Below are 24016 nucleotides of genomic sequence, written 5' to 3'. Positions count from 1 at the left end.
TGCCATGATATCCACATCGATTATGTTACGAGAGATTTAACATGAGTATTGCCACACCAGGTAGAATATCTTGTTAGAGATAAAACTCACACCAGCAATGTTCATCACAACCACTTTAACAAGGCAAGAGCAATAAATGAAGCATTGTCAGCATCTCTTGTGTTTCTGTGTATTTCATAGAAATTTGGAGTCTTTTATTTTGTTATTTAAGAGCACAAGTGAGAGCTAATATTCCAATATGTCAGTTTGGAAATATGACCATTATATCCCTGCACCTGATATATTATACCAAAGGATAAATCTGTATTCAGATTAGGTATTATTTATCAGTACATCCAAAAACCGAAGGTCTTTGAAAGTGGATCTGAACACTCCTGTAGACATGCTGTGTTTGGGCCTTTTTGAGGAAGACATCTTTGCTTAGCCTGAATGGACTTGAATAGATGTAAAAGTGAAGCTATTTCTAAGCTTCTGCAGATCTGTTCGGGCCCTTTTGGGAATTAACTTCACTTTTAGGTCCATTCAGGAGAAGCTTTCTTCCAAAGGCCTGAACTGACTTAAGTGGTATGTGTAGCAACAAATGGAAACAAAGAATGACAAGTGCAGCGATAATGAAAAAAACATAAGCTTGCAGATGCCAACAGATTTTGGATAAAGATCACGTGAACCCTTGCCCCGATAGGCTAGGGTTAAAGGAATGTTTTTGGTTGTGAGATGATTAGTGAAAGATCTTGAAGGGTAAGTGTATCCAAAAAGAGTTGGTCCTGTGGTATTTGTACAAAGGATTCCTGACCTATGTATTGTGTCAAAAGGATTTAAGAAGCAGCAAAGCCGGCTACAGTATTTGACGAAGAAAGCCTATTTAAATGGATATGTTTTCTTGCTTTATTAAGGTACGGGCGAAAACTCATTCTGTTTGTATCCATGACTGTGCACACTGGCTCTGTCCTTCTCCTCGTGACCTCTCAGAGCTGGGAGATGTTTGCTACCTTATTCTTCATTGTTGGCCTGGCCCAAATTGCACGGTATATAGTGATGTTCATTTTAGGTAAGTTCTTTTTAAGTTGCTGCATTGTTCTAAATCTGTTTCCTTGTTCTATTCCATTCTCGCTGTCTTCAATGTTCACCTCTTCTCTCTTTTTGTGCAGGCAAAACAGATGATGGGAAAAAAATGTTTCTGGTTTGGATGTCAGTCAGAAGTAATTCCTTCCTGCTAATTGGGATTTCTGGCTTCCTCTAGTTGATCACTTTGAAAATGAAACCAAAAATGTGTCGGATAATTTTTAAAACGCTGGTCCTATCTATTGCCAGAGCATCCATCTTCCACATTAATGATATCACCACCTCGTATCCTGGTCTTTAAATGTAACCTCACCTCTGCAAGCTGCTTAAAAAAAAAATTCTGAGGAAGGGTCACTGGACCTAGAGTCATAGAGATGTACAGCACAGAAACAGACCCTTCGGTCCAACCCATCCATGCCAACCAGATATCCCAACCCAATCTCCGCCCACCTGCCAGCACCCGGCTCATATCCCTCCAAACCCTTCCTATTCATATACCCATCCAAATGCCTTTTAAATGTTGTAATTGCACCAGCCTCCACCACTTCCTCTGACAGCTCATTCCATACACGTACCACCCTCTGCATGAAAAAGTTGCCCTTTAGGTCTCTTTTGTATCTTTCCCCTCTCACCCTAAACCTATGTCCTCTAGTTCTGGACTCCCCTGCCCCAGGGAAGAGATTTTGTCTATTTATCCTATTCATGCCCCTCATGATTTTATAAACGTCTATAAGGTCACCCCTCAGCCTGTGACGCTCCAGGGAAAACAGCCCCAGCCTATTCAAGCTGTCCTATAGCTCAAATCCTCCAACTCTGGCAAAATCCTTGTAAACCTTTATGAACCCTTTCAAGTTTCACAACATAGGAAGGAGACCAGAATTGCATGTGGTATTCCAAAAGTGGCCTAACCAATGTCCTGTACAGCTGCAACATGACCTTCCAACTCCTTAACTCTGGTTTTTATGCTGCCAGACCTGCTGAGCTTTTCCAACAATTTCTGTTTTTATTTGTTATTGAACACTGCTACCTTGTCCCAAATCCAGATGCTCACACCCAATTCCAAGACTCAGACCACCACAGTCTTTTTATTGACTCCCTATCCTCAGTCAGACAGGCAGAGTGATGCAAAAACTAGCTTTAGCAGGTCTGTACTCTATTTTACCAATTTGAATTTTGCTTTCGTTTGTATCACTTCGTTCCTGCTCTTAATTTCAGTCAATAGCCTTATGTGTTGGGAGTTGTTGCTTCCTAAATCTCTGGCTCTGTGCGTCTCTTCTACTTTTTAATTGTCTATTCAAGTCTTGCTTCAGCCACTCAGAGCCCTGGTTAGACCATAAACAAAGGTCTTCTAAGCACTCCACCTGAGGAAGGATATAATGACCTTACCAAACATTTTGTGGCACAGTGGTAGTGTCTCCCTCTCTGGCCCAGAAGGTTGGAGTTCAAATGTCACCTCAAAATATGTGTAATGATACATCTGAACAAATTGATTTAAAACAAGATGCCTGCTTTTGTGAATGATAAAATGTTCATGTGATTAAGGTGATCTGCTAATCTGTTGTGCTCTGCTTACAGAAATTTGAATGCCATCCTTGTTGGTAGGTTGTTAATTATTTCTTGGCCATATGTGACACAGTGGTAGTGTCCTGACCTCTGAGAAAGTATATCAGCTTGGCATTTCATTAGACTTTAATGCGAATTGAATTGGGGAAATTTGATATTCATTCCAAAAAGCCTGAGGATGTTGAATTTTTCTTTTGTTGGGGAGAAACGATATTTAATTCAGTCGTGGGATATGGGTATCACTAGCTAAGCCACATTTATTTACCCATCCCTAATTTTCTGGAAGGCAGTTAAGAGTCAACCACTAGACTGTGGAATGAGAGGCTAGGGCATGGAGGTCTGAGGTAGGGATGTGAGAGCATAAGACCATAAGACATAGGAGTGGAAGTAAGGCCATTCGGCCCATCGAGTCCACTCCGCCATTCAATCATGGCTGATGCGCATTTCAGCTCCACTTACCAGCGTTCTCCCCGTAGCCCTTAATTCCTCTAGACAACAAGAATCTATCAATCTCAGCCTTGAAGACATTTAGCGTTCCGGTTTCCACTGCACTCCGTGGCAATAAATTCCACAGGCCCACCACTCTCTGGCTGAAGAAATGTCTCCGCATTTCTGTTCTGAAATGACCCCCTCTAATTCTAAGGCTGTGTCCACGGGTCCTAGTCTCCTCGTTTAACGGAAACAATTTCCTAGCATCCACCTATTCCAAGCCATGTATTATTTTGTACGTCTCTATTAAGTCACTCCTTAATCTTCTAAACTCCAACGAATACAATCCCAGTATCCTCAGCCGTTCCTCATATGTTAGACCTGTCATTCCAGGGATCATCCGTGTGAATCTCCGATGGACACGTTCCAGTGCCAGTATGTCCTTCCTGAGGTGTGGGGACCAAAACTGGACACAGTACTCCAAATGGGGCCTAACCAGAGCTTTAGTCTCTGCTTTTATATTCCAACCCTCTTGAGATAAGAGACAACATTGCATTCGCTTTCTTAATCACGGACTCAACCTGCATGTTTACCTTTAGAGAATCCTCGACTAGCACTCCCAGATCCCTTTGTGCTTTGGCTTTATTAATTTTCTCACCATTTAGAAAGTAGTCTATGCTTTTATTCTTTTTGCCAAAGTGCAAGACCTCGCAGTTGCTCACGTTAAATTCCATCAGCCATTTCCTGGACCACACTCCCAACCTGTCTAGATCCTTCTGTAGCCTCCCCACTTCCTCAGTACTACCTGCCTGTCCACCTAACTTCGTATCATCGGCAAACTTCGCTAGAATGCCCCCGGTTCCCTCATCCAAATCATTAATATATAATGCGAACAGCTGTGGCCCCAGCACCGAACCCTGCGGGACACCGCTCGTCACCGGCTGCCATTCTGAAAAAGAACCTTTTATCCCAACTCTCTGCCTTCTGTTAGACAGCCAATCCTCAATCCATCCCAGCAGCTCACCTCGAACACCATGGGCCCTCACCTTGCTCAGCAGCCTCCCGTGTGGCACCTTATCAAAGGCCTTTTGAAAGTCTAGATAGACCACATCCACTGGGTTTCCCTGGTCTAACCTACCTAGAGGGTGCTGATTTGGGTTGGGCGTGGGAGTGGGGAAATCTCCAGATTCTCAGACTTGAGACGTGGGAGTTAGAAGTCTGGAGTCTAGATTAGAGTGGTGCTGGAAAAGCACAGCAGGTCAGGCAGCATCCGAGGAGCAGGAAAATCGACATTTCAGGCAAAAGCCTTTTATCTTCCTGATAAAGAGCTTTTGCCTGAAACATCGATTTTCCTGCTCCTCTGATACTGCCTGACCTGCTGTGCTTTTCCAGCACCACTCTAATCTAGACTCTGGTTTCCAGCATCTGCAGTACTCTCTTTTGCCTTAGGAGGATGGAGATCAGGGGACCTGGAGGTCTGACAGGATGATGAATCTCTGGGCCTCAGAGGGTAGTAGTGAGCAGAATTGAATGCTGTTTCAGGCGAGCTCACTATCTCCCTGCCATGTATCAGATGCACTTGGAGATGGGCAATCAGTTGAGTGGTGAAAAATATCTCGAGGTCAAATGTTGAGAATGAACCTGAAAAACCAAAACTGAAAAGGAGATCTTTCTAGTCTATTCTTCTCTTAAAATTATCACGCAAAATGTGACTAGTTACATTAGTAAGTTATGTCTTGCTAATCTCTGGACCTGCCACATTTATTTTTTTTTCTCTTTTGTTTCTTCTTTACTTTTGAAGTGCTCTCATCTGCTGATCAAGTTATCAGTTTATCACACTGAGGTTTGTAAGTTGGCTTTTTTTCAAAACTTTCTTCAATAGGAAGTGAACTTCTTGGTAAAGCTGAAAGAATTGCTTTTGGAACCATTGGAGTCTGCCTATTTTATGCAGTGGGTTATGTGGTTCTACCGATTTTTGCATATTTTATTCGGGACTGGCGGATGTTATTGGTGGCCTTGTCGCTTCCTCAAATCCTTTATGTTCCTCTCTGGTGGTGAGTTAACCTTCAATTAACTTTTCATTTGTTTTGTAACGTCAAATCACACAGAGTTCCCCAGATTGTGATAAATATATTCACTACATTTCAACGTGAAATAAATTTCAAAGGGGATGGACGTATACCAATGTAATTCGCGATGCCTTTTAATTTGGTATGTCAACCCATCTCTGGGTCAAAACCCAATGACCCTGATCTTCTCATCTCCATTGGCTGCTGAGCAACACAAATGGCAGCTTTGGTGGTTCTCTTTGGCATCACCTATACTCTCCAATTTAGTTTTTTTCAGCATTGTAGCCTTTTTTAACTATTGCACATAACTCTCAGTTCCAGCTTGCCATGTACATTTGGCTGTGTTTGAGCAGTGAGAGAAGGGAAGTTTTCTCTGCAAGTTTGCTTTCCTTTTCGATAAACCACCTGAGCAAGTTCTTGCATTCCCTGAACCCAATTTGTGCAGTCTTTACTATTCTACCTGCTACAGTATTTCCCTGCTGTATTTTACAGGTTTATACCAGAATCTCCAAGATGGCTGCTGTCTCAGGGTCGAGTGGAAGAAGCAATAGTGATCTTAAAAGCCGCTGCTAAAAGAAATGGCATTACGACGACTGCAGGGACGTTTGAGAATATAGGATATCGAGAATCAATTGTAATAAACCATTGCACATTTTATTAATTTCATCTTTTAATTTCATTGATGTTAGAATAAAAAAACCATGATAATACACTACATTTTCAACAATGTATGGGGTCAATTTTTGTGTTGCCTTGTTTGCACTCCCAGAAGCGTTTGGCAGTTCTATTATTGTATTCAGATTTAGAGCAAGTGATGTAGTCCTGATCACTGACGCAATGTCTATCTTATTGCTACCTACTTGTTAGAAGAATGAGAGGTGACCTCATTGAAACATTTAGGATTCTTAAGAGGCTTAACAGGGTAAATGCTAAGAGGTTGTTCTCCCTTATAGGAGAATCTAGGACAAGAGGGCATAGTCTCAGAATAAAGGAGTACCAATTTAAGACTGAGATGAGGAGGAATTTCTTCTGAGGGCTGTGAGTCTTTGGAAATCCTTAGTACAGAGAGCTGTGGGAGCAGAGTCCTTGTTTATATTTGAGGCTGAGATAGATCCTTGATCAATAGGGGAATCGAGGGTTACAGGGAAAGGCAGGAAAGTGAATGTGAAGAACATTGGATCAGCTATGAGCAGGCTTGATGAGTCGAATGACCCAATCCTGTTCCTATAATGGTCTTACTGTCTAAACCTACAAAACTAGTTGTGGTATTTTGTGCATTATTTAAATCCGTGACTGCTCTTACTTAGAAAACCTCGTGAAATTTGATTATTTTTAAACTTGTTCCTGGGATATCTGCTAGGCCACACATTTATTCCCCGTGTTTAATTGCCCTGGAGAAAATGGCAGCAGTCTGCCTTCTTAGACCTCTGATATCTCTCTTTCCAATGTTTTTTGTTGTGTATGTGTGTGTGTTGGGAGGGAGGGGGCTTAAAACAAGCCTGCTGTGCTCACTGGTGGTTTCATGGATAAAAATTAGAAACATTTAAATGACTTAACAACATCAGGAAAAGACCAGTACTATTTACCAAATCAAAAACACACTTGTGTTTTCAATGGACCATTCTGTTTTCACTCACTCATCTTTCCTTTTTGTCTTTTTCTAACTGGTCCTCATCATATCACTGCTTGCACCCATTCAATTTGCAGCCTTCACTTTGTGTGTTTGCTTACCTCTTTGCAGATTTTAAAAATTCATTCATTCATTCATAGGTTGTGAGTGATATTGGTAAGGCCAGAATTTCCTGTCCACCCCTAGTTGCTCTCCACAAGGTACTGGTGAGCCACCTCCTTAGACCACTGCAGTAGTTGGCCTATAGTGCTACACTGTACTGTCGGAAAGGAGTTGCAGGATTTTGGCCTCCATCAATGAAAGCAGTAAGGTGAAGAAATGTGTACTTTACTGATCCCATACCCTACATAGTTGCTTTTGTTTAATTAATAAAAATAAAGATTTCCTCTGTTTCACATCTTAGACCCTAAGGACTAACTTGTATTCACTGGTTTTGTGATGACAGTCTGAGGCCTGGATGTACAATGGGTAGGTAAGTGGTTAAGGAGTCATTTAGTACAGTGGAAATGGAAGAGGACTGAGGGCTTGGCACTGGCAATAAGTATGTGATCTCTGGGTGACAGTGGTACCAAGGGGTGCCCCACAGTCATCCAACCCTCCATTTCCTTCCAAGTTTCTATTTGTCTGAAGATAAGTGATGAGCTCCTTTTTGTCCTCTTGCATATGAAAACCTCCATCTTGCATGGGCTCACCCCATCCTGGCTTGTTGTTGTCACTCTCCTGGATGATGATCGTCTTTCACATCTATGTGTTGCCCTTATCCATTGCATTTCTTACCCCGATCTTATGTTGAAAAAGCTTCATCACTATCTGCAACTCATTTGCCATGGAAGACCATGATGATAGGTGCTTCAGGTCCCAGTGATCCTTCTAATTTAACTACGTAAATTATTGTTCCCCTCTTGTTTCTCTCATCCGTTTTCTTGATTTTCTGGGCAACCTATCACCCTCCTGGTGTAAACTTTGGGACAAAGTTTAGAAACAGTTTTAAGAATACCCAATTAATGTGGTGAGAAAAGAACCAAATGTCTTCTTTTTGATAGGTATTTAAATCAAAATCATAGAATCATACAGTGTAGTAAAGGCCTTTCAGCCCATCGAGTCTGCGTTGACAATACCTACCACGACTGTCCCTGTTACATCCCATTAACAAAACCACTCACTTCAGCATATTTCTCACCTGCATCTAAATATACTGCTGTTAAACCTGGAAGAGGATGTGTTGGAGCAAGATTGTTCACCATCAGTTAGAATTGCTTTTTTTTAAACCACTGTCCATTCTCTTTTCTATCAATACAAGAGTTATTCTCTGATAATCCACTGAACTGGGAACATTCTGCTCCATTTAATTTGGTCATTCCATGAGGATGCGTTTTGTCTAATCAGCCAAATGAATGGCCTATGATTTAGTTTATTAAGTTATAGGCAGGGTCATGGGGGGGTGGTTTATATTGTTCAAATAACTTTTACTGGCTCTTCCCTGTCTGTTAGTTATTTGTTTCACAATGTTAATTTTTATTTTCTTGTACTCTTTAGCTGCCAAATGAAAATACACATGCAGTCACTTACTTGGATTTGGTTCGGACTTCCAATATCAGAAACATCACGATATTTGCAGTCTTTGTATGGTGAGTCCTTCTATGTGTTCTCAATAAGTGTTTCCTTTAGACCCCTATCCCTAACCTCTCTGAGGACATACGTGAGAAAGTGATGCGCTTCCTTACCACTAAATTTGAATCCCTCCATTTTAGCTCCATCTTCACCCCACCCCCCCCACTCATGCTCCCCTAGCAATATCCTAAAGTTCTCAATAGTTTTCGAGTTTGTTTCCTATGTTACCCTCTGACATCTAGTTGGCATGACTGCCGATCTTCTTCCTCCCCCTCCCACACATGCACACACATCCACCAAACTGCTGATTGCTCAATTCCTATTTCTAGTCCCCAGGGAAGTACCGATAGATACATAAGGGTCTTCCTGAATTTGGGTGCTGTCATCTTGCTTTCAAATCTGCCCACAACAAAAAGGAAGAAAAGCGTTTGATGTTCCTGTCCTGTCTTCATCTTGTTTTCTCAAGTCTGGCAGGCGTGGCGGCGGGGCCTACCAAATACACGCTGAAGTCTTTGATCGGTTTTGTTCCTTGCTACAGCATTGATACAACTCTGACCAAAATGAGAGCTTGTGATATTGTAATTATGTGGTGGACAGTCTTTCCAACAATCTGTAGACAGCGTTGACCATACCGTCTTCCTCCATCAATGTTCATTGGCCTGCTGAGGACTGCCCTTGTCTATTTCCACTCTTAACAGACCAGTCACATCTAGAGAATCTATGTCGGTGGCTTTTAATTTCTCTGTCTGGGGCTGTACAAGATTCTGAATACAATTCCTTGTTGGGAGAGTGGAAGGAAATTTTCTAATAATTATAATAAACTCAGTGTTTCCTCAATTTTCCCTTTGTTTCAGATTTCTAGCATCTTCAGTATTTTTCTTTCCAATAATACTTTGTTTTTCACATTTTTTGCAGGATGATTTCTTCAGTGGGTTACTTTGGCTTATCCTTCAACATGTCCAATATGCATGGAGACCTGTATATCAACTGCTTTATCTCTGCAGTGATTGAAATACCATCCTATGTAATAGCATGGATATTGCTGCGTGTGTCACCTCGTCGGATCTCCCTTGCTTGCATTGTGGTGTGTAGTGGAATTATGCTGCTGTTGATCCAGATTGTACCTTCGAGTAAGAGTTCAAACCAGTTAATTTGGGAACCCTCTGTTCTGTTGAAGCATGTTAGTGGCTACATTTAACATTCTGATTTTATTCAATTGCATTTCTCAAACGCTATTCAGGCGAACAAATCCCAATCAACTTTTGCGTAGGTGATTGGCTGGTGACTTTATGGAGTTGCCCACAGTCACTGCATTATAGGCTTGTGTGATGGGCAGAAGTTCAATACTGTTCACGTTGATCATGGATTTTCATGTGGTTGAAAAGATTTAATAAATTGAATTAAACTATTTGAAAACTTTTGTGTATATACTAACCTGTCTGTGCTTGGATTTCACAGGTTACTATGTGCTTATTATGACAATGGCAATGGTTGGTAAATTCGGATATGCAGCAGCGTTCTCTATGATCTACGTTTTCTCAACTGAACTGTACCCAACTGTAGTGAGGAATATGGGTGTTGCAGCTTGTTCCATGGCAGCTATGATTTCCACCATAATATCCCCATATTTTGCTTATCTGGGTAAGAAGTAAAAACTTTAGGCAACTATATGTTTAATTATTCAAAGTATTTTTAAAAATTGGTACCAGTGAGGTTAGTGAAAGTGGTATCCTACTTGAAGAACTTAAACTGTTGATTAAGAGAAAAACAAAAAACTGCGGATGTTGGAAATCCGATACAAAACCAGAAGTTGCTGGAGAAACTTGGCATGTCTGGCAGAAAGAGAAACAGAGTTAATGTTTCGGGTTTAGCCCGTTACACCTTGCTTCAAATATTTCCTTAAATTTCCCTTGGGGCAAATGCAGTCATCTCCGCATTAAAAATCTAATTGGGAGCATTCAGCAGGAACATAAGTCCGGAAAAGTAGTAGGGAAATATGTTTCATGTTTCTGAGAACTGCTGTCTTAGTGATAATTTAAAATTGGTGACTCCTTGAGAGTAGTAATATCTGGATTACTCCCGGTGCTGCGAGCTAGTGAGGGCAGGAATAGGAGGATAGAGCAGATGAATGCAAGGCTGAGGAGCTGGTGTATGGGAGCAGGATTCACATTTTTGCATCATTGGAATCTCTTTTGGGGTAGAAGTGACCTATACAAGAAGGACAGATTGCACCTAAATTGGAAGGGGACTAATATACTGGCAGGGAAATTTGCTAGAACTGCTCGGGAGGATTTAAACTTGTAAGGCGGGGGCGGGGAGGAGGAAGGGAAGGGTGGGAGGAGGAGATAGTGAGGAAGGAGATCAATCTGAAACTGGTACAGTTGAGAACAGAAGTGAGTCAAACAGTCAGGGCAGGCAGGGACAAGGTATGACTAATAAATAAAACTGCATTTTTTCAATGCAAGGGGCCTAACAGGGAAGGCAGATGAATTCAGGGCATGGTTAGGAACATGGGATTGGGATATTATAGCAATTACAGAAACATGGCTCAGGGATGGGCAGGACTGGCAGCTTAATGTTCCAGGATACAAATGCTACAGGAAGGACTGTAAGGGAGGCAAGAGAGGAGGGGGAATGGCGTTTTTGGTAAGGGATAGATTGCAGCTGTGCTGAGGGAGGATAATCCTGGAAATACATCCAGGGAAGTTATTTGAGTGGAACTGAGAAATAAGAAAGGGATGATCACCTTATTGGGATTGTATTATAGACCTAATAGTCAGAGGGAAATTGAGAAACAAACCTGTAAGGAGATCTCAGCTATCTTTAAGAATAACAGGTAGGGCATTTTAACTTTCCAAACATAGACTGGGACTGCCATAGTGTTAAGGGTTTAGATGGAGAGGAATTTGTTAAGTGTGTACAAGAAAATTTTCTGATTCAGTATGTGGATGTACCTACTAGAGAAGGTGCAAAACTTGACCTACTCTTGGGAAATAAGGCAGGACAGGTGACTGAGGTGTCAATGGGGGAGCATTTTGGGGCCAGCGACCAAAATTCTATTAGATTTAAAATAGTGATGGAAAAGGATAGACCAGATCTAAAAGTTGAAGTTCTAAATTGGAGAAAGGCCAATTTTGATGGTATTAGGCAAGAACATTCGAAAGCTGATTGGGGGCAGATGTTCGCAGGGAAAGAGATGGTTGGAAAATGGGAAGCCTTCAGAAATGAGATAACAAGAATCCAGAGAAAGTATATTCCTGATAGGGTGAAAGGAAAGGCTGATAGGTATAGGGAATGCTGAATGACTAAAAAAATTGAGGGTTTGGTTAAAAAAAAGAAGGAAGCATATGTCAGGTACAGACAGGATAGATCGAGTGAATCCTTAGAAGAGTATAAAGGCTGTAGGAGTATACTTAAGAGGGAAATCAGGAGGACAAAAAGGGGACATGAGATAGCTTTGGCAAATAGAATTAAGGCAAATCCAAAGGGTTTTTACAAATGCATTAAGGACAAAAGGATAACTAGGGAGAGAATAGGACCCCTCAAAGATCAGCAAGGCAGCCTTTGTGTGGAGCCGCAGAAAATGGGGGAGATACTAAACAAATATTTTGCATCAGTATTTACTGTGGAAAAGGATATGGAAGATATAGACTGTAAGGAAATAGATGGTGACATTTTGAAAAATGTCCATATTACAGAGGAGGAAGTGCTGGATGTTTTGAAAGGCATAAAGGTGGATAAATCCCCCTGACCTGATCAGGTATACCCAAGAACTCTGTGGGAAGCTAGAGAAGTGATTGCTGGGCCTCTTGCTGAGATATTAGTATCATCGATAGTCACAGGTGAAATGCCGGAAGACTGGAGGTTGGCTAACGTGGTGCCACTCTTTAAGAAGGGTGATAAAGACAAGCCAAGGAACAATAGACCAGTGAGCCTGACGTCAGTGGTGGGCAAGTTGTTGGAGGGAATCCTGAGGGACAGGATGTACATGTATTTGGAAAGGCAAGGACTGATTAGGGATAGTCAACATGGCTTTGTGTGTGGGAAATCATGTCTCACAAACTTGATTGAGTTTTTTTGAAGAAGTAACAAAGAGGATTGATGAGGGCAGAGCAGTAGATGTCATCTATGTGGACTTCAGTAAGGTGTACGACAAGGTTCCCCATGGGAGACTGGTTAGCATGGTTAGCAAGGTTAGATCTCACGGAATACAGGGAGAACTAGCCATTTGGATCCAGAACTGGCTCAAAGGCAGAAGACAGAGGGTGGTGGTGGAGGGTTGTTTTTCACACTGGAGGCCTGTGACCAGTGGAGTGCCACAAGGATCGGTGCTGGGCCCTCTACTTTTTGTCATTTACACAAATGATTTAGATTCGAGCATAGGGGATACAATTATTAAGTTTGCAGATGACACCAAAATTGGAGGTGTAGTGGACAGCGAAGACGGTTACCTCAGATTACAACAGGATCTTGACCAGACGGGCCAATGGGTTGAGAAGTGGCAGATGGAGTTTAATTCAGATAAATGCGAGGTGCTGCATTTTGGGAAAGCAAATCTTAGCAGGACTTATACACTTAATGGTAAGGTCCTAGGGAGTGTTGCTGAACAAAGAGACCTTGGAGTGCAGGTTCATAGCTCCTTGAAAGTGGAGTTGCAGGTATAGGATAGTGAAGAAAGCGTTTGGTATGCTTTCCTTTATTGGTCAGAGTATTGAGTACAGGAGTTGGGAGGTCATGTTGCGGCTGTACAGGGCATTGGTTAGGCCACTGTTGGAATATTACATGCAGTTCTGGTCTCCTTCCTATCGGAAAGATGTGAAACATGAAAGAGTTCAGAAAAGATTTATAAGCATGTTGCCAGGGTTGGAGGATTTGAGCTATAAGAGGCTGAGGGGTGATCTTCTAGAAGCTTCTAAGATCATGAGGGACTTAGATAGGGTAAATATACAATGTCCCTTCCCCAGGGTAGCACAGTCCAAAACTAGAGGGCATAGGTTTATGGTGAAAGAGGAAAGATTTTAAAGGGACCTAAGGGGCAACGTTTTCATGCAGAGGGTGGTGCATGTATGGAATGAGCTGCCAGAGGAAGTGATGGAGGCTGGTACAATTGCAACATTTGAAGGGCATTTGGATGGGTATATGAATAGGAAGGTTTTGGTGGGATATGGGCTGGGTGCTGGCAGGTGGGACTAGATTGGGTTGGGATATCTGGTCGGCATGGACAGGTTGGACCGAAGGGTCTGTTTCCATGCTGAACATTTCTATGACTCTTGAATGGAGCTTGAAACACTGCCCTTCTGATTGAGATGAGAATCTGGATCTGAAAATGAACTTTCCAGCTCAGTGAGCAAACTTACATCCAGAACCTCAAACTGAGCTACAAATCTTCTCCAAACTCGATGAGATGAGAATATTACCAACCCATTGTAAAGGGTAAGAGGGAGAAGGCTGCACCTTTACACTGGCCTGATGTTTATTTATATGTGGAACCATTTCAGGACTCTGACGCATTCTCTCTTTTATTATCAGAACAGAGAGTCACTGCATGTTTGCAGTTTTTCCTAACTGGGAGGGGGGCATGGTTCCTAAGTGGTCAGCATTGTTACTTCACAACACTAGGAACTTGGGTTCAATTCCACCCTCAGGCTACTGTCTGTGTGGAGTTTGCACATTCTCCCTGTGACTGTGTGGATTTCCTTTGGGTGCTCCAGTTTCTTCCCCTAGTCCAAATATTTGCAGGTTGGGATGGATTGGCCATGCTAAATTGCCCATAGTGTTCAGTGATGTGCAGGTTAGATGGATTATCCATGGCAAATGCAGAGTTACAGGGATAGGGTAGGGGGGGGTGTGAGAGATCGGTGTGGACTCGATGGGCTGATGGCCTGCATCACACAGTAGGAATTGTATGTTTCATCCATATTAATTTTTTTGATAAATAAAACTGAAAAGAATTTTATTTATCCCTCTGCTTTTCAAAAAATAAATTGCTCATGTGATATATGGATGTCACTGGCTAGACCAATCATCCATAATTGCCCAGAGGGTAGTTAAGATTAACCACATTGCTGTGGATTTGGATGCACGTGAACACCAGACGAGGTAAGGAGGGCAGATTTCCTTCTGTAAGTGACATTTGGTTGCCTTTAGACAAGTTCTTTGAATCCAATAAAAACTGAAATAAATATCTGTTATGTTCTGATTTGAACCCATATTCCCAGAGTGTTAGTAGAACATAGAACAATACAGCACAGAACAGGCCCTTCGGCCCACAATGTTGTGCCGAACATTTGTCCTAGCTTAAGCACCCATCCACGTACCTATCCAATTGCCGCTTAAAGGTTGCCAATGATTCTGACTCTGCCACTCCCACAGGCAGCGCATTCCATGCCCCCACCACTCTCTGGGTAAAGAACCAACCCCTGACATCCCCCCTATACCTTCCACCCTTCACCTTAAATTTATGTCCCCTTGTAACACTCTGTTGTACCCGGGGGAAAGGTTTCTGACTGTCTATCCATTCCTCTGATCATCTTCTAAACCTCTATCAAGTCACCCCTCATCCTTCGCCGTTCCAATGAGAAAAGGCCTAGCACTCTCAACCTATCCTCGTACGACCTATTCTCCATTCCAGGCAACATCCTGGTAAATCTTCTCTGCACCCTCTCCAAAGCCTCCACATCTTTCCTAAAGTGAGGCGACCAGAACTGCACACAGTACTCCAAATGTGCCCTAACCAAGGTCCTGTACAGCTTCAACATCACCTCACGACTCTTGAGTTCAATCCCTCCGCTAATGAACGCTAATACACCATAGGCCTTCTTACAAGCTCTATCCACCTGAGTGGCAACTTTCAAAGATCTATGAACATAGACCCCAAGATCCCTCTGTTCCTCCACCTTACTAAGAACCCTACCGTTAACCCTGTATTCCGCATTCTTATTTGTCCTTCCAAAGTAGACAACCTCACACTTGGCAGGGTTGAACTCCATCTGCCACTCCTCAGCCCAGCTCTGCATCATATCTAAGTCTCTTTGCAGCTGACAACAGCCCTCCTCACTATTCACAACTCCACCAATCTTCGTATCATCTGCAAATTTACTGACCCATCCTTCGATTTCCTCTTCCAAGTCATTAATAAAAATTACAAACAGCAGAGGACCCAGAACTGATCCCTGCGGAACTCCACTTGTAACTGGGCTCCAGGCTGAATATTTACCATCTACCACCACTCTCTGACTTCGACCGATTAGCCAGTTTTCTATTCAACTGGCCAAATTTCCCTCTATCCCATGCCTCCTGACTTTCCGCATAAGCCTACCATGGGGAACCTTATCAAATGCCTTACTAAAATCCATGTACACTACATCCACTGCTCTACCCTCATCCACATGTTTGGTCACCTCCTCAAAGAATTCAATAAGACTTGTAAGGCAAAACCAACCCTTCACAAATCCCTGCTGGCTGTCCCTAATCAAGCAGTGTCTTTCCAGATACTCATAAATCCTATCCCTCAGTACCCTTTCCATTACTTTGCCTACCACCGAAGTAAGACTAACTGGCCTGTAATTCCCGGGGTTATCCCTATTCCCTTTTTTGAACAGGGGTACAACATTCGCCACTCTCCAGTCCCTGGTACCACCCCCGTTGACAGTGAAGACGAAAAGATCATTGCCAACGGTACTGCAATTTCCTCTCTTGCTTCCCACATAATCCTAGGATATATCCCGTCAGGCCCGGGGGACTTCTCTATCCTCAAGTTGTTCAAAATGCCCAACATATCTTCCTTCCTAACAAGTATCTCTTCTAGCTTACCAGTCCGTTTCACACTCTCCTCTTCAACAATACAGTCCCTCTTGTTTGTAAATACTGAAGAAAAGTACTCATTCAAGACCTCTCCTATCTCTTCCGACTCAATACACAGTCTCCCACTACTGTCCTTGATCGGACCTACCCTCGTTCTCGTCATTCTCGTGTTTCTCACATACGCATAAAATGCCTTGGGGTTATCCTTGATCCTACCTGCCAAAGATTTTTCTTGCCCTCTCTTAGCTCTCCTAATCCCTTTCTTCAGCTCCCTCCTGGCAATCCTGTATCCCTCCAACGCTCTGTCTGAATCCTGTTTCCTCAACCTTATGTAAGCCTCCTTCTTCCTCTTTACAAGACATTCAATGTCCCTCATCAACTAAGGTTCCCTCACACGACCATCTCTTTCCTGCCTGACAGGTACATACATATCAAGGACACGTCGTATCTGTTCCTTGAAAAAGTTCCACATTTCCACGACATCCTTCCCTGATAGCCTATGCTCCCAAATTATGCTCCTCAGATCCTGTCTTGCAGTATTTATCTTTCCCCCAATTGTAAAACCTATCCTGTTGCACGCACCTACCTCTCTCCATAACCAAGGTGAAAGTCACAGAATTGTGGTCACCATCACCAAAATGTTCACCCACTAACAAGCCCATCACTTGTCCCGGTTCGTTACCAAGTACCAAATCCAATATGGCCTCCCACCTAGTTGGACAATCTACATACTGAGTTAGAAAAGCTTCCTGGACACACTGCACAAACACCGCCCCGTCCAATCTACTTGATGTAAAGAGCTTCCAATCAATATTTGGGAAGTTGAAATCACCCATGACTACTACCCTGTGGCTTCTGCACCTTTCCAAAATCTGTTTCCCAATCTGTTTCTCCACATCTCTGCTGCTATTGGGGGGCCTATAGTAAACACCCAACAAGGTAACTGCTCCTTTCCTATTTCTGACTTCAGCCCATACTACCTCCAAAGGCAGATCCCCCTCGAACTGCCTTTCTGCAGCCGTTATACCATTTCTAATTAGCAACGCCACCCCCCCTCCTTTTTTACCACCCTCCCTAATCTTACTGAAATATCTGTAACCAGGAACCTCCAACAACCATTCCTGTCCCTCTTCTATCCACGTTTCCGTGATGGCCACAACATCGTAGTCCCAGGTACCAATCCACGCCTTAAGTTCACCCACCTTATTTCTGATACTCCTTGCGTTGAAGTAAACACACTTGAACCCATCTCTGTGTCCGCAAGTATTCCCTGTCAGTGCTACCTTCTCCACAGTCTCCCTACATTCTTGGACATCCTGACAAACAGCTAGCCTGCCAAATTAGTTTAAACCCTCACCGAAGAGTGCTAGCAAACCTACCTCCCAGGATATTGGTGCCCTTCTGGTTCAGGTGCAACCCGTCCTGCTTGTACAGGTCCCACCTTCCCCAAAATGCAGTCCAATTGTCCAAATACCTGAAGCCCTCCCTCCTACACCATCCTTGCAGCCACGGGTTCAACTGCACTCTCTCCCTATTCCTTGCCTCACTGTCACGTGGCACCGGCAACAACCCAGAGTTGATGACTCTGTCCGTCCTAGCTTTTAGCTTCCAGCCTAACTCCCTGAGCTCCTGAATGACCTCCCCACCCCTCTTCCTACCTATGTCGTTGGTGCAATGTGCACCACGACTTCTGGCTGCACACCCTCCCCCTTACGGATTCTGAAGACACGGTCCGAGACGTCTCGGACCCTGGCACCCGGGAGGCAACAAACCATCCGAGAGTCTCGCCCATGTCCACAGAACCGCCTGTCCGTCCCTCTAACTATAGAGTCTCCTATAACTAGCGCTCTCCTCCTCTCCCCCTTTCCCTTCTGGGCCTCAGAGCCGGATCTCGTGCCAGAGACCCGGTCACTGCAGCTTACCCCTGCTAGGCCTCCCCCCCCAACAGGATCCAAAGCGGTATACTTATTGTTGAGGGGAACGACCACAGGGGATCCCTACACTGGCTGCTTCCTCCCCTTCCCACCTCTAACTGTTACCCAGCTACCTCTGTTCTCTGGCGTAACTATGTCCTTGTAGCTTCTATCTGTCACCCTCTCAGCCTCTCGAATAATCCTCAGTTCATCCAACTCCAGCTCCAGTTCCCTAACACATTCTGTGAGGAGCAGGAGCTGACTGCATTTCCTGCAGATGAAGTCAGCAGGAGCATCGGTGGTCACCCCTACCTCAAACATTCTGCAGGAGGAACATTCCACTGCCTGCGCTGCCATTACTCTACACTTAGTCTCCGAAACAAGAACACTGAGTAGCTTACCTGTGGACTTTAAAGTTAGGTTAGAGGAGGAGGATGGGAGGGAGGCCACTTTGTAGGGCCTGGGGTCTAGAACACACCCACTGAAATATCAATCACTTACCTTCCCGAACAGCTCTGCGCTCCAACTTCACTTCCGCCCAGCTCGCGCCGCTCTCTGCTGTGGAAAGACCATTGGCATCGAGGTAAGTTCTTAAATATCAATCACTTACCTTCCCGACCAGTCTGGGGTTCCGGGTTACTAGTCCAATGACATTATCAGAACAACTACCACTGATCCTTAACAGCAACTTGCAGTTGCTTGTTATACACCAACTTGAGGTGGTAACATGACCTACAGGATTGTTTAAAGAATGTCTGACTCTGAGCCATGTAAGGAGATATGGAGTTGGTAACTGAAAGTTTAGTCAGAGAGACAGTTCTTAGAGTCAGAGAGTCATAGAGATGTGCAGCATGGAAATGGACCCTTCAGTCCAACTCATCCATTCTGACCAGATAACCCAACCCAATCTAGTCCCATTTGCCAGCATTTGGACGACATCCCTCTAAACCCGTCCTATTTGTGTACTCTGACACTTGAGGGAAAACAGCCCCAGCCTATTCAGCCTCCCGATAGCTCAAACCCTCCAACCCGGTTTAAAGGAGGAAAGAGACGTTTAGGGAGGGAATTCCACAACTTAAGAAACCACAGCTGCCAACGTGGACGGATTAGAATGGGATGTGCAGTTGGCCAGAACAGAAAAAGCACAGAGATCTCTGAGGGTGTAAAGCTGGAGGAAGTGAGAGAGAGAGAGACTGTTTGTTTGTGTGTGTGTGTGTCAGTCACACGGAGAGAGACAGCGAGAGACTCTTCAGGAATTTGGAAATAAGGATTTTACAGTTGTAAATAGAAGGTTTTTTTAGTTTGTTCCAAAACAAAAACTTTTATTAATGGCATAACATTATGGTATAATGGTATAAGGTTCTACTTTTCCTACAGAAGGTATTGGGCAAAACTGGGGTGATGCATTTATGCAGTACAATGTGTGGTTGTATTTTCAATATTTAGAATGCATCTGAGGGATTAGGTTTTTGTTGTTTGTTACCTCTTCATTTTGGCTTTATTAGTTTAACATTTCTAGCAACTTAATCCATTGAACAAATCATCTGAGGAGCCTCCATTGGTTGTAACATTATTTCTTTGTTTCTCAGGGATGCATAATAAAGTCTTGCCATTCATCTTAATGGGAAGTTTATCGATAATGGCTGGAATGTTCTGCTTGGTGCTGCCTGAAACATATGGCCAACCTTTTCCACAGGCTATTGATCAAGTGCAACCAGTTATCTGGTATGTCTGCTGTACTGTAGGCATTTACCTGTCCTAATGTGACTCTTTTTGTTTCTTTATCTCATTCCTTTTCACCATACTGTCCATGTATAACGTTTCCAATACCTTTTCGTTCTCATCTGCTAACCCTTGGAGGGGTGCAGGAGACACTTGATTGGGACAAGATTTGTATGACTTCTGGAATCCTGGTAAAGTTGAAATTCAGACTCCTAGTAAAGTTTGCTCATGAATACTTGGAAAAAGTAGGACAATCTTTCGCTAGAGGGTTGTGATTTTTATATTCCTGTCCAAAAAAGTGAGAAAAGCAATTATCCCAGTAACTGTCTGTGGGCCTGTTATTTTAATGTTTGTGATGTGGAAACTTTGAAACATTAATCTGGGACAAAATTAATTGGCACACAAAAATAAGTGTTACGAATTGAAAATTAGCGTAGAGCTGCTGAAGCCAAAATTTTGTTTCAAAGCTTAATGTGAACTTTTAAAAGGATATGCAAATGATTAGTTTTTTTTAAAAATTCATTCATGGGATGAGGGTGTCACTGGCTAGACCAACGTTTATTATCCCTCCCAGAGGACAGTTAAAGTCAACCACACTGCAGTGGGTCTGGAGTCACATGTAGCCAGACTCGGTAAGGAGGCAGTGTCCTTCCCTTAAGAACATTAGTGAACCAGATGAGACAATTAGACACTTAATTCCAGATCTTTATAGAATTCAAATTCCACCATCTGCCATGGTAGGTAATGAGGAGTGGGTCTGGATGGGTCACTCTTCGGAGGAGCAGTGTAGACTTGTTGGGCCAAAGGACCTGTTTCCACACTGTAGGGATTGTACATTCTATTAAGATCCTACATATTTCGCCTATCCATATCCCTTTCTGGTCTCCTTGTCTCCTTTTCACAAGGGAGCATGACCGGGTCGCTTACCCCCTAGAACCTACTTTACAATTCAATGAGGTGATGGCTTATCTGACTGTGGCCTTAACCACCATCTCCCTGTAGCTGTAATAAAAACACAAATCGGAAAATCTCAGTGCAGATTTATTATTGCCATAGCTTGCTCTGGGATTTGAAACCACATCCTCTGTGGTTACTACTCGAGTAGCATAACCAATCAACTAAAGTACCTTTCACTTACAACCTTCTCTCTAGGATAATAGAATCTCTTCAAGTGTGGGAGTTGGCCATTTGGCCTATCCAGTCCACACCAACCCTCTGAAGAATATTCCATCCAGACCAGCGCCCTATCCTATCCCTCTAATCCTGCATTTCCTATGGCTCATTCATTTAGCCTGCACATCCCTGGACACTATGGTTGTGGAGTTAAGCTCATTCCAATTGCTGTTGCTGTGGCCATGTGTTGCTTTCTTGTGGTCTGAATTAATTGTAGTACTCAAATGACTATATGGTGAATTGCCTATGATATCTCTGCATATGTTCCTGAAGTTTGTGCTCCAATGTTAATGCTTTATCTCTGTTTAAGTAAGAAGGAGGTATTTCTGATCATTTGGCATTTCACCAACATTTGTATCCTGCAGAACAGAGTCTTTGTCATGGAATTTCATTTTGAAAAGCTCCTGGAAATCCATTTCAATAACTGGAGCTTCACCCATTCTGCCTCCTTTTACAGAGGTGGGGGATACATTTAACCGGGTGGGAGGATAAGGATCTCACTGCCTTCCTGATGGCTCTAGGTCTAGGGCTGGACTTAGTTTCATGGCCTGCTCCCAACTAAGGCCAGAGATGAGCACCTGATGACCACTTGAGGAACTGATCCTTCTACCAACAGCAGCTGGGACACTGACAAAGCAAACCCTATCATCCTTGGGATGTTTTTGGTGGGGATCCCTCTTTCAGTGCCGCCCAGTGCATGATTGAGGGACCTAACATCGAGAAGAGGGATCCCAATGAGAAGTGACTCTCTTTGCTGACAGAACAACCCCCCCCACCGCAATTAACCTTTAGCCTGGGTCCCACTGTGACCATAAACCTTAGTTTGGTATATGGCCTTGGGTTGGTACATGGTAAACAGTAGGCTCTGCTCCCACCTGTGCTGGCATCTCTTGGGCAGGATGTTGTCTCATGAGGGTCTTTGACTGTTACAAACCAGATTTTGTCCAGTGAAGTGCTACTTAATTCCACTAGACTCCTCAATGAAGGTGACACAGGGTTCTTAACAGCTGACCTGCCAGTGGACAAGGCACCTCCTAACCACCCCTTTCCATTACATCTCCTGCAAGTCGTTCCCAAGAGGCTTGAGTTCAAGTACCCCTGCTAATACAAGGCTCCTTGTGCATCGTCTGATTTATCAATAAATTAACTTTAATTTCTGTTTTTATTTGATGGAATGTCAATGCCGAAGGAATGACACCCGCTGCCTACAATTCCTCAAACTTATTACCCCTTGGTGTGATCTTAGTAGGCTGAATGGCTTGGTTCCCCACTGTAGGGATTCTATGGTTTACTATGGTTTTGTATCGAAATCTGGTACTGAAGTGATCTTGGCCTGTAAAGCACATTCTCAATAGTTTTCAGCATACCTCAGTACACGAGACAGTAATAAACCAAATTGTGGAGTGAGTCCCTGGTTTTTGATGTTAAGAGGGAAGGTGTTCATTGTGTTGTTTTCTTTTTTTCAGTTGTACGGCATCAAGGGAAGATGATGTCACAGAAGCAGAAAAGGATAAAAATGCTGAAAACGAGCAAACCTTGAACTGCCAAGTGGAATCTGACTTTTGATTTTGTAAAATTTGGATTTCTTGCTCGGAATAAATGTCAATAAAATGGAAGGATTTTAATCATAGAGTTCAGTAACTCTAGCTTCTTTGAACTTGCAACCAAAGTCATACAACTAAATCTTTTGTGGCGTTTTGCACTGGTCTTCAGGAGAGTAGATCTCAAATTCTGCTTTTATTGCTGTTGGAATGAGGTTTACAGTTTTATGGAACTTATTGAGAAAGCCAGGACCAACACTTCCTAAATAACTTGGCTTGATTATAAGACTGGTATCAAATTTTAGAATTGCCTCATCTTTAACTTCCACAGGCCCTCCAACTCATCCAGATGGGATGAGGAATGGAAGATGGAGTTTAATTTCAATAAATGTGAGATGCTGCATTTTGTTGAGGCAAATCTGGGCAGGACTTAAATACTTAATGGTAGGGCAAAAGGAGTTGGTGCTGAACAGAGAGGCTTTGGGGTGCAGGTTTATAGTTCCTTGAAAGTGGAGTTACAGGTAGATTAGATTACTTACAGTGTGGAAACAGGCCCTTCGGCCCAACAAGTCCACACTGACCCGCCGAAGCGTAACCCACCCATACCCCTACATTTACCCCTTTTAACCTAACACTACGGGCAATTTAGCATGGCCAATTCACCTGACCCGCACATCTTTGTGACTGTGGGAGGAAACCGGAGCACCCGGAGGAAACCCACGCAGACACGGGGAGAATGTGCAAACTCCACACAGTCAGTCGCCTGAGTCGGGAATTGAACCCGGGTCTCTGGCGCTGTGAGGCAGCAGTGCTAACCACTGTGCCACCGTGCCGCCCAATTTTGCAAAACAGGTAGAAGGGTTAGTGAAGATGATGTTCAGAATACTTGCCTTTATTGGTCAGTGCATTGAGTATAGGAGTTGGGATGTCATATTGTGGCCGTACAGGACATTGATTAGGCCACTTTTGGAATACTGTGTTCAATTTTGGTCTCCCTGATATAGGAAGGAAGTTGCTAAACTTGTGCAGGACAGTTTTACAGCTATCCAGTGAGGACAAGTCATATTCTGGACAGAATCGGTGTGATGTCTCACGAAAGCGGGTGAGAAATTGGTTGAGTATTTTTCTTGTATCATTTGAAACCTTGGTAACATATTAAATGTAAGGTTTTATGAACAGTATTATTAAATGGAACCCTTATTAACAAAGTTTATTACTTGTTTTCTGAATGCATAATAAAGATGACAGGGCAGGTGGTGTGTTGTGGCTACAGTTTTCTGGGAGCTGAGCGATGCCAGTGTGATCAAAGACATCCACAGCTGCAGAACTTTGGCTCAGTTGGTGAGCTGGAGACTGAACTACAGACACTGCAATACCTCTGAGAGGGAAGACACTGGAATACTTAGCACAAAAAGTCAGTCACATCCTATTCCAATTTAGGTTAGGGACAGGAGGGTGTGGCGACAAGTAAGATTGGTGTGACGACTGAGACTACAAGTG

The 24016-nt window shown here is 43.3% G+C and overlaps 1 protein-coding gene across 2 annotated transcripts in view; it reads left to right on the top strand.

Moving 5' to 3' along the window:
- Positions 1 to 23733, top strand: part of LOC122557614 (organic cation/carnitine transporter 2-like) — a 48767-nt gene extending 25034 nt beyond the window's left edge. Inside the window, exons 3-11 of one of the 2 annotated variants that reach the window (XR_015750942.1) lie at positions 894 to 1048; positions 4937 to 5108; positions 5616 to 5757; positions 8290 to 8381; positions 9280 to 9494; positions 9823 to 10005; positions 19670 to 19805; positions 22442 to 23037; positions 23369 to 23732. Coding sequence is in view for 1 of the 2 variants with exons in the window: in XM_043705357.2 (XP_043561292.1) it covers positions 894 to 1048; positions 4937 to 5108; positions 5616 to 5757; positions 8290 to 8381; positions 9280 to 9494; positions 9823 to 10005; positions 19670 to 19805; positions 22442 to 22541 (1195 nt within the window). In the remaining variant the exon portion in view is untranslated. Of the gene's footprint in view, positions 1 to 893; positions 1049 to 4936; positions 5109 to 5615; positions 5758 to 8289; positions 8382 to 9279; positions 9495 to 9822; positions 10006 to 19669; positions 19806 to 22441 lie in introns of both variants that reach the window. The other variant, XM_043705357.2, reaches the window with a different exon arrangement.
- The last annotated feature ends 283 nt before the right edge of the window (positions 23734 to 24016 follow it).

This window comes from Chiloscyllium plagiosum, unplaced genomic scaffold (genome assembly GCF_037043375.1).
Source record: "Chiloscyllium plagiosum isolate Xiang-an unplaced genomic scaffold, Cpla_swu_hap1 HiC_scaffold_2, whole genome shotgun sequence".
Classification (NCBI taxonomy): domain Eukaryota; kingdom Metazoa; phylum Chordata; class Chondrichthyes; order Orectolobiformes; family Hemiscylliidae; genus Chiloscyllium; species Chiloscyllium plagiosum.
Note: the sequence above shows the minus strand (reverse complement) of the source record. Positions and strands in the feature narration are given on the sequence as shown.